General features: G+C 36.1%; 1 protein-coding gene across 3 annotated transcripts in view; it reads right to left on the minus strand.

Annotated features, from left to right (window-relative positions):
* Window positions 1-19,132, minus strand: part of dgkb (diacylglycerol kinase, beta) — a 58,606-nt gene that overhangs the window by 20,072 nt on the left and 19,402 nt on the right. For all 3 annotated transcript variants that reach the window (XM_084419778.1, XM_084419779.1, XM_084419777.1), the window contains 3 exons: window positions 18,445-18,534; window positions 18,018-18,178; window positions 10,756-10,820 (listed from right to left, as the gene is read on the minus strand). In XM_084419778.1, the coding sequence (XP_084275904.1) occupies window positions 10,756-10,820; window positions 18,018-18,178; window positions 18,445-18,534 (316 nt within the window). The remainder of the gene's footprint in view (window positions 1-10,755; window positions 10,821-18,017; window positions 18,179-18,444; window positions 18,535-19,132) is intronic.

Raw genomic sequence — 19,132 nt, forward strand, 5'->3', positions numbered from 1 at the left:
GGGAAGAAAACCTTTTAAAACACGCTGATGTGCAGAAACTGTGCAATAAAAAATGGCCCCCTCTTCACTGCATCCCAGCCCCAACAACCTGGATCTATTAGTATAAGCAGGACAACAATCGCTGAATTATTGATTTCCTCATTAGACTTTTTGTCAGGACCATTTAGTGACGTTAAAAATGAGTTTTCATTAGCCACTTGCAGGAGAACCTCGCTGCCTTTGATTTATAATGTGCAACATGGTCAATATACGGCAGAACTGATGAGGAAAACAGCGCGCACACGGAGAGATGGGCAATGCACACCTCACAGATTAAACGGACACACACTTCTTCATTGTGTACTTGCTCTCCTCCCAGTGTGTACTTACAGTTACACATACATTCAGGACATACTGGATGCCTGGATTAACATATGCTTCGTTATATGTCTAATTAAAAGCTGCATTAAAATCAAGAACAGAATGTCGAAGGATGGTTTGTTAGCACAAGTCATATTTAATCTGAATGAGAAGGTTAACAGACACTGTACAGGTAAGTGTCTGCGTTACATCATTTGAACTCACTTTGACTGGAACTCTCACTAATAAAATGTATTTTTTTAAACAACTAAAGAAACTTCATACAGCTTCATATTACATATAGTCCGACTTAAATAAAGTTTGCATACCAATATAAATTTTATGATGCTTTATGATATTTTTGACAACAGAAGTGGTCAAGGTAAACTTTACTTGTATAACAAGTAAAAGGTCAAAAGTCTCCTTTTGTGAGAAAAGTAGAAAAAAAACCCAGGTTTGGAACAAAGTAAATAATAAAACTAAATAAATAAATAAAACATTAAAAGCCAAAGATGATGACAATGAAGAAAAGAAATATATATATAGTTTCATTATAGAAGTTTATCAGGATCTTTAACACACTGTAGACTTTAGACAACGTGTCTTTTCGCTAGACTTCACCTCTGAGTTCCAGTATTGCAAACATTTGAGCAAAAGATCAGGACAGATTGTGCCAAGACTGCTCCTTAGTCGATTCCCTCCACTTAACCTAACAAGAGTGCTAAAGCGACAAATCAAGCCGATCCCTTTGCTCATTAGGTAATTAGGAGCATCTCATCTCTTCAATCGGATTCCCATCTGTTCTGTTCCCTTTCACCGACGCACACAAGTAGGGCTGATAGACGGGTCACATCTGCACTAAAGACTGTAGGAAAGATCCAGGCACACACTAGGAGGGCTGGAATGAAATTTTGGATTATTCTTACATTGAAACAGGTGTAAATGAGGTTACGGAGTCAAACAAAGTACGAAAAATGTACATAAAGTGTTAAAACATTGTGTCAACTATGTGTCTTTGCTGTGGTACTGAATAGGGACCTGAGGGAAAGTGTGATGGTTGCGTTGTCGACCCGAGGCGACTTTGCCTCTCGTCACTTTCTGCTGCGTCTGAGGAAGGCAAACATGGTCTTGTCATCGATTTTTCTTTTGACACCTAATCTAACCTGTAGTGATGTACGACCTCATTCTCACACTAATTTCTTCTTTATCTGAGGTGATAAATATCACATTGATATAACTACCTCTGTCAGGATTGCTCTGATGCACTGTTTTGTAGAACATGACACTTCAAAGACAGAGAGAGAGAGAGAGAGAGAGAGAGAGAGAGAGAGAGAGAGAGAGAGAGAGAGAGAGAGAGAGAGAGAGAGAGAGAGAGAGAGAGAGATTGACACGAGTTTGGGGGGATTCTGTGATACTCTTCAAACATTCTGATTAGGGTTTGTCCTAAAACTGTAAAACCTTCTAAAACCCAATGGACATCATGCTTAAAAAATACAAAAAACTAATTATAAATATATTAAAATAGAAAAGTTATTTCACAGTTTTCTATTGTATTTTTATAATATAAATGCAGCCTTATATATATATCTTTCAAAAATATTCAAAGTAATTATTAAAAAATCATTTTTATACTAGAAATATTTTAAAAAAGTTACGAAAAAAATACATACAAAACTGAAATATATATATATATATATACATTTCAGTTTTGTATGTATTTTTTTCGTAACTTTTTTAAAATATTTCTAGTATAAAAATGATTTTTTAATAATTACTTTGAATATTTTTCTATAGGCTATATATAAAATATATATACCCAGCACTTGTAATATACACAGTGTGTATATATATACACACATACATACATAAATATACACACACACACACACACACACACACACACACACACACACACACACACACACACACACACACACACACACACACACACACACACACACACACACACACACAGTGTATATTACAAGTGCTGGGTAGATTATTTACAGACTGTAATCCATTACTGAATACAAATTACATGATGGAAATTTATAGTTTGTAACGTCATCTATTACGTTGCACATTTTAGGTAATAAAATCTGATTACTTTTTGATTACTTTTGACCTAACTCATTTGTCACATTGATTTGAATAGAATAATCTTGTAGCATATTAGCATATAAAAATGCAGAGAGAAAGAAAATTTATTTCACTCTTCGTTATCAACAACGTGAAGTGCATTAAACATGTCAGACTTTCTCAAGATGGGGTTTGTGTAGGAACAGCAGCGGGTTCTGAAATGAATTAAAAGGTAGTAAGTAAAAATATGTTAAAATGAAACAATTAAAATAAAACACTTCCTAAAAATATTTTACTTTTATGCTGTGTGGCGTCTCAGTTTTCTTATGTGTGCCATTCCATAAAACTGGAAGACTTTCCAAACATATACAAGCAATATGCTTTTTTAGAAAGGAAAATGTAAAAAGTAAAATTGGGGAGAATCTTAAAAATGAGAAGAATTATGGAGACTTTGTACATTTTTAATAATTTACTGCCTTTTTGTGAATATAAAGTATTCATGTAACTAAAAAGTAACTGTATATAGCCTAGTATATATAGTAACTGTATATGTCTGATTACAAGTATTTTAAAGTGTAATATAATCGAATTACAAGTATTTAATATGTAATATTACGTAATCCAGATTATCCAAATCCATTATGTTGCCTCTTAAAATACCTCACTTTGAACTAATTCTAAAGGCAGATATCCTTTGTGGAGAAACAATCCCATAATGCACTGCAACAAGTTCAGTGAAAGAGTTATGCATTTAGAAAGTAGCTTTTATATGGTAATAACTTTAAACCTACCAAAAGACTAAGCTTAAATAGTTTGGTGTATGCGCATTTTGGACTGAAAAGAGTAAAGAGAGGCCTGTCATGCGAGTAGAGTAGGATCTCTCGACTTCGAGTGATGGTTAATGGCTGGAGAGTGTGAAGGAGGAGAGGTTCCCTGACAGCTGGCGGCCCTGCAGGAGTCAGTGGCTCCACATGGGGCTGCGGGTACTGAAGAGGTTGCCGGAGATCTCAGCAGGGAAAGGAGGCCTTTCTAGTACCGCTGGGCTTTATCTGACTACTGGCCATACCACAGGGACCAAGTGCACATCGACACCTAAAACTCAACTACAGCTCTGTTGTGTGCAAGTGATCTGTGTTTCACAACAGTCATCAGTGCACATGTATAACACTCATTCTCTTGTACAGTAAGGGCTTCCCTGTGGAATTCTGCTCCAGTAAGGCCCTGCAGATGGAGAGCAGCATCTGCCAACTGAGTCTAAGAGATGCAACACAGGTAATCAGATGACAGCAAGTCCTGGCACGTCTACAAACATGAATGAGACTGAACCATAGAGGATCTGGCGGATGGCCATCGATCTGAAATCAAACGCAATGGGGTCTTCCAATAAACCCACTAATGAAAGGGAGGTTGTTGTGATTTCTATATTTTATACACTTGTGTTCAAAAGTTTGGAGTCAGTCATTTATTTTAATTAAATTAAATTGATCAAAAGTGACAGTAAAGACAATCATAACGCTACAAAATATTTATATTTCAAATAAATGATGTTTGTTCTTACTTTCTATCCAGAATCTGAAAAAAACACATTGCTAATAATAATAATAATAGTAAGGAATTGAGCACCAAATCATCATATTAGAATGATTTCTGAAAGATCATGTGAGTAATGATGCTGAAAATTCAGATTTGACATCACAAAAAAAATATGCTAAAATAAGTTATTTTAGACTGTAATAATATTTCACACAATTACTGTTTTACTGTATTTTGATCAAATAAACAAAGCCTTGGTAAACATAATAAACTTCTTTAAACATAAAACATTTTAAAAAATATTACCAATATTACCCCATACTTTTGAACAGTATTGTACTTTATTTTGAAAGATGGCGGTCAAAGTCCAAAATGACAAAAAACACCATAAAAGTATGATAAAAGTGGTCCATGTGACTTATAGGTCAATTTTAACTCTTTAAAAAAAAAAATTCTGAACAATGAAATTGAGGTCCAAAACAACACTGGACCCCATTGACTTTGGGGTACCCCTAACGGACCCCAACACTGAGGCATATATCAAATTTGGTGTTTCAATGATTAAATAATATCATTCAGGTTTGGAACAACATTATGGTGAGCATATGAGTATATTTTGAATGAACTGCGGTCTGTGGTTGGAAAAATACCTGACTACATGGTTGTGCAACGTGTGAGATCATCTTCTAACATTAGGTATGTGAAGTGCCAAACATCAGGTGGAGTTGTCTGCTATTTCTGTGTGCAAGTAGTGTGTGAACATGAGGAGGTGGATGGAGCTGGGAGGGGTTTGAAAGTCCAGCAGGGATGGGGACAGGGCCACAGGTGAGATCTCAATAAATTACACTCTGAAGTGGTCATTAATTATAGATGACATCCCAGTCAGACCAGCTATTTTATTTGAAATGAGGAGCAGTGTGCATAGCGCTGGTGCCCTGGGCCCTGGTGCGATGGCTTACGTGTGTGTGAGATCGAGAGAGAGAGAGCAGTGGGTCAAACAGTCTTAGCTCCTGCATTAGCTTTTTGATGAGGACCCTCATTACGCTAAACGGCCCTCTATGGTTCAGCCTCCCTCCGACTTGAAGAAAGGTTAAACAGAGAATAATTAAAGATGACCGCCTCCGGCTGAGCATGTCACCCTTAAGGAGACACTCTGGTCAGCGGTAGGCTGTTTCAAAGACGGCTCAGTAGAGCTCAAGCGCTCCTCCCTGGTCAGTATCATACGGCTAAAATAAATCACACATTAATAACACTTGGCGTGAATGTGGAAATGGCTGCAATGCAATAATTAACAACTAAAAGCCTTGAGCAAGTCTTTAAAAATTGTACAAAATAAAACAAAAAGTTTAGGGTCGGTAAGATTTTTTTATGTTTTTGAAAGAAGACGGCACTTCTTTGATCAAATACACAGTAAAATTGTAATACTGTGATATTATTACAATTTTAAATAACAGTTTTCTATTTCAATATATTTTAAAATGTAATTTATAGCAAAGCTGAAATTTTGCTCAGACAATTCGTATTATTATCATTTTTGAAAATAAATTTTTTGTGGATTCATTGAGGAATATAAATTTTAAAAGAACAGCATTTATTTGAAATTGAAGTAATAAATATCAAAATCAAAATATTACATTTCGGTTACACTTTATTTTAAGATGTCATTGTTACAGTGTAATTATAAATTTAAGAACTGAGTAATAATAATTAACAACACGTACTTACTATAGGGTTAGGGTAGGATTAGGTTTTGGTTTAGGGTTAATTGCATGTAATTATGCATAATTTACTCTTAGTACTATGGTAAGTACATGTAACATATGTAACAAGGACACTGCTTGTCTGCATCAAACATTGTAACAGGCTTTCAAACGGCATTGTTGTTTTTTTTAGACGGGAGTGATGATTAATACCAACTTAACAATTTTACTACGGTATTGTGGTGGAAAACGCAATCACACGGTTATTTCTGAAGGAGACAACCACACATTTAAAAAGACAGCACACGTAGTGTAATAATAAAGTTCCCAAAGCCGAAGACAACTGAGACACTTTCTTTTCTCCTTTTTCTCATCATCTTGAAGACAGAGATTATCTTGGAAGCGCATGAATGATCAGCGATGAGAGAGAAAGTGTACTTTAACGAGTCCACGCGATGCTGCCACACTGATTGTCTGCTTTTAATCCTCGACCTCATTATCACCCTCTGGTCTTACTCCAGCAGTAAATTAATCTATCTGCAAAGTGTCAAATCTTCTCACTTTCCTCCTGGTAATCACCCGAGGTGCAAATAAAACTAGGGAGCCGGGTTTGCTCAAGACCCCGCGTCCGTTATCAACAAGACGATGGCGTGTTATAATTAAAAACCAATTGGCCATTGTTGGGTTGCTCATTAAGCCGATCAAATATTTGTGTCTTTGCTAAGGTCAGTGCAATGACATTCAATAACATGCAGTGTTAACAGGAAAAACATGTTAGAGATTGGAAAAGTTGCATGGAGAAAACAGCCAAAAAGTCATGAAAAAGATGCTAATTTCAGTGCAACGTTATATTAAGAAAGAGAAGACTGGCAAAACTGTACCAATGGCCTAACATAGATATGCAGCTAGCCCTATGCTTGCTAGCCTAAAGCAATATGGTTAATGGTCTAAAAACATTTTGTATGAAGTAACTAGGGCTGTACCGATACACCAAACCCACGATTCAGTTCGTATCACAATTTTTGACCCACGATTCGATGATTGCAAAGATGAAGTTGACCATGCTGACTCGCGATCTTCGCAGTAGTGAACGCGCCAGAGAGAAATGCACATTTCATACGGATTACATAAGCAGAGAGCAGTCTGTTTTCTTTCGTTTTGAATTGTTCTGTTTAAAAGTAGACATGTCAAGCTTTCTATAGATATATTTCTCAGGTCTGTGAAGTAGGCTACCTTATAATAATAATTCGTTACATTTATATAGCGCTTTTTCTGAGACCTCAAAGCGCTTTACATATGGAAGGGGGGAATCTCCTCAACCACCACCAATGTGCAGCATCCACTTGGATGATGCGACGGCAGCCATATTGCGCCAGAACGCCCACCACACACCAGCTTACTGGTGGAGAGGAGACACCAGTAAGTATAGCCTACGCTGAGTTTCAGTTCATTTATGAGACGAGCTCCAGTTCACGCGCCGGCGCCTCCGTGTCATGATTATCTATTAATCTATTGTGCATTTCCCTCATATTAAATATAGAACGCATGTGTAGACTGATATTTTTCTAATGTCTGGACTCCTTTATTAAGGGAGTATGGATATATGAACAGACGTTTCGATATATTGGTATTAAATGCATTTTATGAGAATTTTTATTTCAAGTTTTGACTGCAAATGTCACGTCCATAACGCTGGAATTGCCCAATTTTAAAGAATTTATCCTCAACTAGTTTTGTGGTGTAGGTCTACGTATTTTATAATGTTAACTTCAAATAATACCAATACTAATTTAAAGATGCGGTAGCATTGGATCTGGACGGGAAGGATAACTCTGGGAGTTGGAAGGGGTGTGACGCGATTCTGCCTTCTCACACTGTGACACAGGTTTGTGGATCTGAGTGTCACGATTTCGGTTTCATATCGCATATTGTTACAGCCCTAGAAGTAACCAATAATGCACAGGTAAAAAACATTGATCAACTGGACGAAAAACTGGGTTGACTACTCATTCTACAAAACGGGTGGCATTGGTGTCTGATGCCAACTGATGCCGACTTTTATACTACAGACATTTTTTTAGACAAAATTTTGTAAATGGTTCTCTTAACCATACACACCACACACACACACACACACACACACACACACACACACACACACACACACACACACACACATATATACATATATACATACATATACATATATATAAAATGCACCTATCAAACTTGAAATAGCCCCCATTTCATACAATGACCCCTATGCATCAAAGTCCATAAAAAACCCTCCAGCACCTTTAACAGTAAGCAAGATATGCATGGCCTTTGCTTCAGTAATATGATGATATATTAAAACAGTTATATATTTGCAAAAGGTTCCTAGAAAAATCCAACAAAAAAAATCTGCAATACCTTCCTAACTATGATCATACATTATTGAGGGAGAAAAGATACTATGTAATAGAGAGATCTAAACCCATTCTCTCATGTGAATTATTTATCAAATTCAAATAACAGATGGTATAATTTTCTTAAAATATCTTAATCATTATTCAAAAGACACAGTGGTATAAAACGGTTCCTGTACACAGACTCTTGTGTGATCAGAATTCTGTTTGATTATATGTCCCACACAGATCTGAATCAACATCACCAGTAAACATTCGTGCATTCTGTCTTCTGGCCAATCCTGATTTCCTCAAATTAAAATGTTATCTGCTCGCCAGCTTTGAAAAATAGTATCGCACGTAGAAAGTATAATTATCATTTGATTATTAAAAGACTCTCCTGAAGGTCTTGTGTCATCACGGTGATGGAAAAATGATGTCAAACTACCCAAGCAAATTCAATTACCCAACCAATTACTCGCCTGCGTTCGTACTGACTTATTGGGACATTAAATATTAATGGGAGCATGGATATCAAATTTGCTCATCATTAGAAGGTGCACACATTGTGGGCTAATCACAGATGTTCCACATCACTCAGATCCTTTCAGCAAAGAATGAAACACTCCAACACAAAGGAGCACCTACATCTGTTGCTTGAAAGCTCTGCTAGTGCTAAAAGATTAGGAAATAGTACATCTATTTACATTGAGTAAACCTGTGTCACTATATGTTACTCCAATAGCAATATATATGATAAAATAAAGGTGAAGTGTATAATATCTCTATTTAGCATCACTAAATGCAGATGCAAAAGTAATGAATGTTTTCAAACAGGTCTACTATTGGTTAGACAAACAAAAAATCCCGTCCCAAATTTACACCATTGGTTGAGCAGGGTGGCTTAAACAAACAGGACAAAGTATTAACAACACCACAGAGAGCCACAATGTTTAGCCTCTTTAGGGAAATCAATTTATTTTGAGTTGCCTCTCAATATTAAGCCTTAAAAAAATCCATACTAATATTCAGATTGTGGGATTTTCTGTGGGATTAAGTAATCGGATCCTCTAAATTAAGTACTTGTAATTAGATTATATTACGTTTTAAAATACTTGTAATCAGACTACAATTACTATGTCATTGATTACATGATTAAATATTATTCACACAATGGCAGTAAATCATTCAGAATTTATTGAGTCTCCCTAATTCTTCTTTTTCACATTTGAAATTTTCCTTTCTAAAAAAGCATATCGATTATATCCATTCAGAAAGTCTTCTAGTTTCATGCACTTCATGTTGTTGATGATAAAGAATTGAATATGTTTTCATTTTTCTTAGTATTTTTATATCAATATAGTACAATATTATTCTCTTCAATTCAATTCAATGTGATTAGGTCAAAAGTAATCTAAAAGTATTCAAAAAGTAGTTGAATTATATTACCTTAAAATGTGTAATGTAATTAGGGATGCACGATATATCGGCATCGGCCAATATATATTGATTTTCAATTTTATCGTTATCGGCCCAATAAGAAAATTTGCCCGATATGTTAAAGCCGATAAATATTGGATTATTTCCTTCAGCTGAGACACTTCAGATGCGCACTGTTCAACATGATGGTTTTGAACTGCTTGAAATATGATTGGAATTACTTCAATAAAGGAAAATACGGTAAAGTGCAACAGTCTGTCATATCGGCTACATTAAATTATAATGAAAACATCATTATAATTGTGTGTTTGGGACATGGATTTTAATGGTGAGACTTTTGTTTTTTTTAACCAGTCTCTCAAAAATTATATAAAAATTTGGATTTAGATTTATCGGCCAATATATCGGTTATCGACTTTTAAATATAAAGAATTATCGGTTATCGGTATCGGCCATAATTTTCATATCGGTGCATCCCTAAATGTAATATATTACTTTACTAACTACAATTTTTGAAATCAGTAATGGACTTAATTTCAAATAATGTACCCAGCACTGTATATATATATATATATTATAAGTGTATATTATCATTATAATTAATTAATACATTTTTTATCATACTACATCCTATCCACTACTGGTGCATTTAGTCCTTATAATCTTGAAGGTTGTGGCCTTAAACAATCTTTCTAGATCTCTTAAGCACATATTAACTTCTAGTATCACATTAATGGGATTTATGGGAGGAGAGTAATTAAATGAATCATGCAAGGTGATTTACTAAGGTTTGCGCTAGTCAATTTCCTGGTATTTGCGCCATTATTTAACGACCCAAAAAAAGCATGTCTTAAACCAGACGCTAAATTGAGCTGCTCTTGTTAGATTGTGTTGGTCATTATGGAAATGATCCGGCTGCGTCAGTGTTCATTAACGTGTGCGTCATCAGTAGATCATGCGCAGAACTTTCCACTCCCATTGGCACTTTTATGTGATTGCGCTCTCACGCTAATTTGCCCTGTTTAGTAAATCTGGCTCTAAGATGGTTATTCTGCTCAAGATCAGATTTTGGGATCCATAACAATACAATCCCACATCTTCATCTAAATTTAGGGAAGTAAAAGCATGGCAGGAGTTTCGAAAACACACCAGGGCAATAAACCCAGCAGACACGCTGGCGAGCTTACAGAACGAGATGACAGACAAAACAGTGGGAGTTAAGATGCAGTGTTGGTGAAGTGTCTGCTGTTGACACAGAGACAGAGAAAGAGCGGTACCTGCTGTTAAACTTTTCTGGATGTTTCTCTCTCATAATGTGGAATCGATGAGCGATGGATGCATCCTACAAAAAGAGAAAAAAGCAAATCAGATCAGTTTTTTATGCACACCGTTATACCGCCATCAATGTTTCGTGAGCTTCTGACAATGCTTCGTTAGGGGCCTTTGACGTATTAAACTCGTGTGTCATATTCTCTCATCATCTGCTGTGCATCTGGGTTTTAAAATCTTGAATTTGACAAAACAGCTGTGTGAAGATGAAAAGACAACAGATTGAGGATTGCATTGAATGGTTTCATGATGGTTTTATCACGGGCCATTAGCTATAAACAAAAGCCCCGCGTCAGAGACGTCGCAGACAAGAGACGTGTTTATTTTAAAACCAGATGAATGTATTTTAAAACCCGACAAAAAAACTCAATTCCTTTCCCCACACAACATCAGAGCACCAATTACAGGCCTGATCTCCCTTCCACGTGACTGGAAACAAGTTTGGGCTCCATGCATATGTATGCGTGTTAACAGATAAGGTGTTTGCGATTCTTTGCTGGGGTTCTAGCCAATGATGATGAGTATTGACAAGAGGACTGAACACGTGGTTGGGCTAATTAATCACACACATATACAGGATGCTGCAGCTCTGCTGGCGCCTGTCAGAGATACTCTTCCAATCTGACATCTGCGGGTTAGAGGTTCAGATGCACTTGCATGCGCCATGCATGTACTTTGTGTACTGTAAATGTTTTGTTGCTATGGTGATGTATGGAGACGGTGGTTGGAATGTAAACTGACTATATGTCCTGATTGAGAAATGTAGATTCTGAAGGCCTGATAATTTGTAAGGACAAAAGGGAGAAGCAAGACAAACTTGACACTTTACACACCTTATAGAAGATATGCAGATTTCATTTAGCAGGTGCTGAAGGGGTTAAGAATATAATTAATCGTTATAGACAGGGTGTAAAATAAACTTTTTTTTTCTACACACATGACAAGTGAATTGAGAAAATGTGCTATATTTCTGAATGGCCACGAAACTGTATTTTTATCATTTTTTTAAAGTTACATTTTTGTTGACATATTATTGAGATGTTGAATATTCACAGAAAACAGCAATATGGCACAGAACTGTTTGACCTATGATGAATACAGTGGGACATTTTCTGATGATTAACCAGTTACACAAAACCATTTAAGTGAAAAGTAAAATATCCACAACATACAGGAAAACGGATTAAACATTAAATACAGAAACTTAATTGTCCTACTTTACCAGTTTTCTCCCTTTGCTGATTTTAGACCTTGTATTTTTGCTAAAAATGTCTCGCATGTTATTGAGTAATAATTAGGGCTTGACATTAACACCCGCCAAATGCGGGTGGATTTCAGCAGCGGCGTGTAACGCAGTCACTCCTACTTTAATTTGATATATTATAGCCTATATACATTTCTCAATTGTAGTTTTTTAAAAAGCCATCTGAAATAATAAACTAAGTGCAATGTAGTGTTGTCAAAAATATCAATTTTGGAATTATAAACTAAGTGCAATGTGGTGTTCTCAAAAATATAGATTTTTCAATACATATCGATACTGAAATATCTGAAACACTTCCCATACTAATATTCCACAGAATAGATGCACGATACCAGCTGCACTTTCTCTGTCTCTTATGATCTCTCTAGGAGTTGACACACAAACCAGCCTCCCCTCACTCACTTGTTTCATTTGCTCCGGGTGAATATTGTTGCTGTTACAGGGCTTGAATTTAACCGCGCATAATTCCTGCAGAGTTTGTGCTCACACCCAAAGTGTGTGCACATAAAGCCGGTTCTCAGAACTAAATTGAGTTCTTTTTTGCTGCTTATTGTGCTTAAAGTCGACATGAAATCAAAATTGACCCTATTTAATTTGTTAGCGCATATTACTAGTCTTGTGGTGAACAATTAATCCAAGCAAGTTAATACACAGACATTTTTTTTTTGCCCAGGTAATTTTTTATCAAAATCTGAAAAGTTACATCCGATCTGGAATGGCGTTCCTTGTCTGATGACGTCAGTTTGACGGCTTGGGTTGAAATGCTTAACCACTCCCCTCAAACAGTTAGTCTGCTTTGAGTGGAGATGGAGAGGAGGAGCACTAAAGTAAAACCCTGCCCTCTGTTCAATAATCCGTTTAGCTTGGAAATACGTCAAAACACTGGAGAAAAGTCGTTTGCATCTTCCGGTTCACGGGGACTTTAAACAGTCAAATGCACACAAAAAATGGCGGTCTTGGCGAGTATGTTTTAAGTGAACGTAAACAGTTGAGAAAGGAAATGCATGTGTAACAGTACGATGGATTTGTGCGTCAGGCCTTAAAGTGACAGCAGCCTAATATACCTATAATATTAAAAATATCTACACATATATGGCAGTTTTTCCCCCATGGTACCAATGTCAAAATTGTGGCCAGTGAAAAGCTAGTAACTTTGGAAAACCACTAGCCACAGTGGCTGGTGAGCAAAAAAAAAAAAGATAATGTCAAGCCATGGTAATAATTATTATTTATTTATTTTTATTTAAAAAAAGATTTGGCTTCTTTTCCACTAAAGTAAAATTAGAAGATGTGTGACAGTCACTGAGGTTTTTAATACATGTCAAAATCAAACACTTAATTGGATTGAAAACTGGTAAGTTCTGCGCATGTGCAATGACGTAGAAATAGCGTAATGACGTATGACGCACATAATGGGTTATTGTTGTTGAATATAGTTTAAAAAACTATATATTTCTTTTATTGAATAAAAAATGTATTCAATAAAAGGGTTCACTGTTTAGAAGATTTGAGTTCAATTTCCAGAATATAGTTTAATAAATGACTGTAGTGTCATTCTAAACATTTCTTTCTACTCATTGTCTGTGAAGTGGTGTAGATCAATAGTAAGCCTGCTTTTTAAAACAAAGAAAAGAAGCGATGGCAGGATGATGGTTAGTATACGGGTCATCTCAATCAGCTCTCTAGTTCAGTAGTAGTCAGGGCACTGATCAGGGAGTCGGCCATTTTAAGGGCTGTCTCAAATCTGTCTCTTCCAGTGTACTGAAACGTTCGCTCCCTAAAATGTCCCACAATGCACCATAAAAACCAGGGAGCATCGATGCTCACTATGTTCCTTTAACGGGAGTTCTGAAGCACAAAATAAATCACGTGAGCCAACTCACTATACATAATGACACGCGATTATTTAATAATATTTAAGCATAAACATACATCATTAGACAGGTAATGAACATAATCTAGCGAACATTTATAATTTATTTACAGCTGAAATGTTACATCTATAAGAAACAAGCAAAGTTGTCATGTGGCAAGAAATAGAGTCATCAGTGTCCCAATGTATAGTGAATCAGGGTCCTTACTGTCCTTACCAGTGCCTGAATTAGTGTACACGATATACTGGTTCACGACCTAGAAAGCTAGGGAGTTAATTGAGACGCACCCTACGTCAACGGCGGGAAGCTCTGTGTATTCATGCAGTGTGCGCATATCCAAAGACCAATTCCAATGTGAAGCTTATGACAAATGTGCACATCAACCCGATCACTTTATTCAGTGTTTATTCAGTGTTCGGATTCATTCCATGCAAACGTGGCTAATGATGCTAAAATGTATGGAGGGAGATCACTGTACAAAATACAAAAGCATGAGTGAACTTGGGTGTGCTCAGAGATAAAAGAAAAAGAAAAAGACTTGCAGAAACTTTCTCTTATACCTCCCTCTCTTTCCCCCCTAGACCCAAACACACTCATAGGACCATTTGTGAATCCAGCCCCTCCAATGAAACCACCTCCACACAGAAGACCCCCTGCTAGCTCACTGCTGAAAAATGTTTTAGTGGAAGCCAAAAAAATCAATTCCTTTACTGTTGACATCTTTTAAACCCGCTGTTAGTTGCAGAGCAAAGGGAGGCCCGGGGTCCCACCAGGCTCCGTTTTCTTCAGCGCAGAACAAGAAGAAAGGTAAAATGACAGGTGTATCTAAAAGATTGTATTGCTCTTTTCTTACAAACTACACAATATATGAAAACATGAGAGCAAAGGCACGGTCTCCCCTCGGCCTGGCTCTGGTTTGATGCCCGGCGCTGAAACCAAGGAGCTTTCAGAGACGTCATCGCATCCGGCGCCCATGAAGGAGACACCAGATTTCCTTTCATTGACTCGAAAGTTAAAGTTGCAGGCTTGCAGCAGTCAGTCACTCGCTATCTTTCATCTGCCGTTGTCCACCCCTCCTCAATAATTACCACTGCAAAACTCTCGTGACCAAATTAATAAAGGGACATGTGTAATGTTCTCTCATAGTTCACCATTTAGTCCAATTACGGCTTGTCCAGGCAGATGATGTGCCTTCACCGGGAGAGTAATGACTTTGACATGAGCGCAGGGTCATTAGGAAACAGACTACATTATCTTAGGCGATCCTGTGTGATTAGGGACTGTCTCTAGCTTCTGGCTCTGACCGAAATGATAACACCCCCTGTCTAACAGAGAGGGATATTTCAACTTTGGTATTTAAATGGTACCTAATTACCCAAAATATCACTTGACAGGGTGATCAGTCAACGAGACAAGCGTTAATATGAAGAACAGCTTTGATTTGAGAGAGTTTTTGTTGATGCGTTGCAGATGACAGACATTTCTTATACCAACTTTGTTAGTCTTTGGATTTTACGTTTTTTATAAAAGATTTTGTATTTCTTTTATTCATCAACACTTTGAAAATATGAGAAATACATTTCTGCGGGTTTTATTTTTACTTAATGCTCTTACATAAAATATGTCCATGTCCAATTTCCATTTTGTTTAGGGTCCAATTTAGGGTTTCACTATTAACTACGACTTTTGCCTCAAACTCCTAATTACGGCTTATTAATAGTTAGTAAGGTAGTTGTTATGTTTAGGTATTGGGTAGGATTAAGGGATGTAGAATATGGTCTTGCAGAATAAGGCATTAATATGTGTTTTATAAGTACTAATAAACAGCCAATATCCTAGTAAAATGCATTTTAATAAGCAACTAGTATATAGTGAGAATTGGACCCTAAATTGTTACTGGAATTTGGTAACTTAAACGACTTAAAAGTTGAAGAACTTGTTCAGATGCTGTGTTACCCTTTTGTGTTTTGTTGCAAATGTCTTAAATTACCTCTTTCTGCTAAAATGTTCTTGCACCATCTTGTCTGGCAACAGCTGCATTTGTTGGCTGTTTAGTTCCTACAGTTCATATACATAATTACGGAAGACACTGTTTTTCATTTGCATAATCTGCCAAGTAATTATGAGCACGACTTGCTCTGTAATCTCTATTGGTTTTCAGTTGTTTTCAAAAGGAATTTGTGTTTTCATGTAAAATGTGATAGGAAAAATATCACTTGATCCCACTGAGATTTGCACTTCTCTTTAATCCAAACAAACAACTAAATTTGTCAACGCATTGAAATTTTAAATTCATTATCACAGTGCAGAATATATTGTAGCCGAATGATTACTGAGACAGAGACCTGTCTATCTGTCTGTCTATCTATCTACTGTATCTGTCTGTCTGTCTGTCTGTCTATCTATCTATCTGTCTGTCTGTCTGTCTGTCTGTCTATCTATCTGTATGTCTGTTTGTCTCTCTATCCACAGTATCTATCTATCTATCTATCTATCTATCTATCTATCTATCTATCTATCTATCTATCTATCTATCTATCTATCTATCTATCTATCTATCTATCTATCTGTCTGTCTGTCTGTTTGTCTCTCTATCCACAGTATCTATCTATCTATCTATCTATCTATCTATCTATCTATCTATCTATCTATCTATCTATCTATCTATCTATCTATCTATCTATCTATCTATCTATCTATCTATCTATCTGTTTGTCTCTCTATCCACAGTATCTATCTATCTATCTATCTGTCTATCTGTCTGTTTGTCTCTCTATCCACAGTATGCATCTATCTATCTATCTATCTATCTATCTATCTATCTATCTATCTATCTATCTATCTATCTATCTATCTATCTATCTATCTATCTATCTATCTATCTGTCTGTCTGTCTCTCTATCCACAGTATGCATCTATCTATCTATCTATCTATCTATCTATCTATCTATCTATCTATCTATCTATCTATCTATCTATCTATCTATCTGTTTGTCTCTCTATCCACAGTATCTATCTATCTATCTATCTATCTATCTATCTATCTATCTATCTATCTGTCTGTCTGTCTATCTGTCTGTCTATCTATCTATCTGTTTGTCTCTCTATCCACAGTATCTATCTATCTATCTATCTATCTATCTATCTATCTATCTATCTATCTATCTATCTATCTATCTATCTATCTATCTATCTATCTATCTATCTATCTATCTATCTGTCTGTCTGTCTATCTGTCTATCTATCTATCTATCTATCTGTCTGTTTGTCTCTCTATCCACAGTATGTATGTATGTATGTATGCATGTATGTATGTATGTATCTATCTATCTATCTATCTATCTATCTATCTATCTGTCTGTCTATCTATCTATCTATCACAGACTTGTTTTATGTAAATGTGAACACTGTACAGAATGTTTTATAAATCAATACTGATTTATGAAATGACATTCAATGACATCAATGACATCGACTAACATTTGTCCAAGCATGTCTCCCTCATTACAATTTCTTCTTTTTTTTGAGATGTGTACAAATCTAAAATAAAACAGAGCCGTCAAACCTGTAAATGTCAATTACCGTATTTCCCTTGACATTTCTGGATAATGGCTGACATGCGGTCGCCGTAATAAGCATCATTAGATTTCAGACGGCCCGAGATGCATCAACACACGACGTGTTTGATCGCCGTTCGGTAAGACGAGAACCGTGTAACGACTATGGCATATTTCATTCCCAATTGGCAAGCTTTGCTCCTCACTGCAGTGATGAGAGATGGCTTTGTTAATGTAATAGATGCTCTTGGCATTTCAAAAAGCACTCAGCCCTCTTGATTAGCTCATTTAGTCTTATTACTTAGGGGCCTTATTCACTTCTTCATTCATAAACTCCACTCACAGTCATCACATACTGTATCATTGTTAATAGACTAGACCAGCACACCGGTCAGACGCGTATAAAGCGAGTCCCTCTCTGTTTATTGGGAGGGAAAGAGTACAAGTATGCTGATTGTTAAGGGGTCACATGGGGTCTTCACATCCTCAAATACAACTTTAATTCGTTCACTCACCACGCCAATAGAGAAGTAATTGTTCACGATGCTGTACGGGACTGGATCTCCTCCTTCATCTTTGTCTAGGGGAGTGATGTCAATCTTCCACCTGTCCAACATCACTTCAGTACTGTTCTCAATGTCCTTGAGAATCTGCAGAAGACTTTCTCCAACGTAGCCTGAAACCCAAAGGTCATATTACAAATTAGGGTTTGGCTCTATTGAGCACCAGCTATTTAAAGACAAGAAACTGACAAAATAGTCATATTTTGATCTAATTAGTCATGAATGAGTAAAACATCTGTGAAAATACTACAGTGATAATATATGAGCGGTTTCCCAAGAGCTGATTTGCTCATCAATCCACAGTGCGAATGTAGGTTTAAGGATTCCCACAAAGTTTTATTCGTGCAGCAAATTAAAATATTGAAAAGACTTTAATTACCTCCACCCCAGCGCAGGCACCTTGCGAGGTCATTTCCTGTGCCGAGAGGAAGTACACACACAGGAGGATTCTGTTCATAGTTGGATTTATCTATGGAAATAAACAGAATAGAATAAATAGAATATATATACATATATACACACACACACAAGTTATATATAACCAGCAATATTTTAAAATGTATATGATGCTTAAAAATGTAACCAGATTTGTAATGTAAAACATTTACATAAACCTACATCAACACAGGAGAATACGTTTCTAAATATGCTAATTATTGTTCATCCCGATTTCAAAATATACGTTTATACCCTCGCTTTGATTTTATGTATTTTAACAGTGTTGTTTAATAAAATCAAATGATAACTTGCTTTTGATACTTTATTTGAACCAATTATTATTGCCTCATTGTTATTATATATGTATGTTAAGTAATTTTAATGGCTATTGTTCACTCGATTAATAAGTGTTCTCATGAACCCAATTTCGTGTATCATCTCATCTTGTGTATTGTCATACCCCTAAAAAAACGTAACTTTCCAACAAAAAAAAATTGTGGCCAGTTAAAATGCTGAGTGGCTAGTAACTATATACACACACACACAAACATATACATATACAGTATACTGTATGTACAAACTAGAGTATATATGTATGCAAATCTGTGTATGAATGAATAATGGAATAA

The sequence above is a fragment of the Rutilus rutilus genome (assembly GCF_951802725.1).
Source record: "Rutilus rutilus genome assembly, chromosome: 9".
Classification (NCBI taxonomy): Eukaryota; Metazoa; Chordata; class Actinopteri; order Cypriniformes; family Leuciscidae; genus Rutilus; species Rutilus rutilus.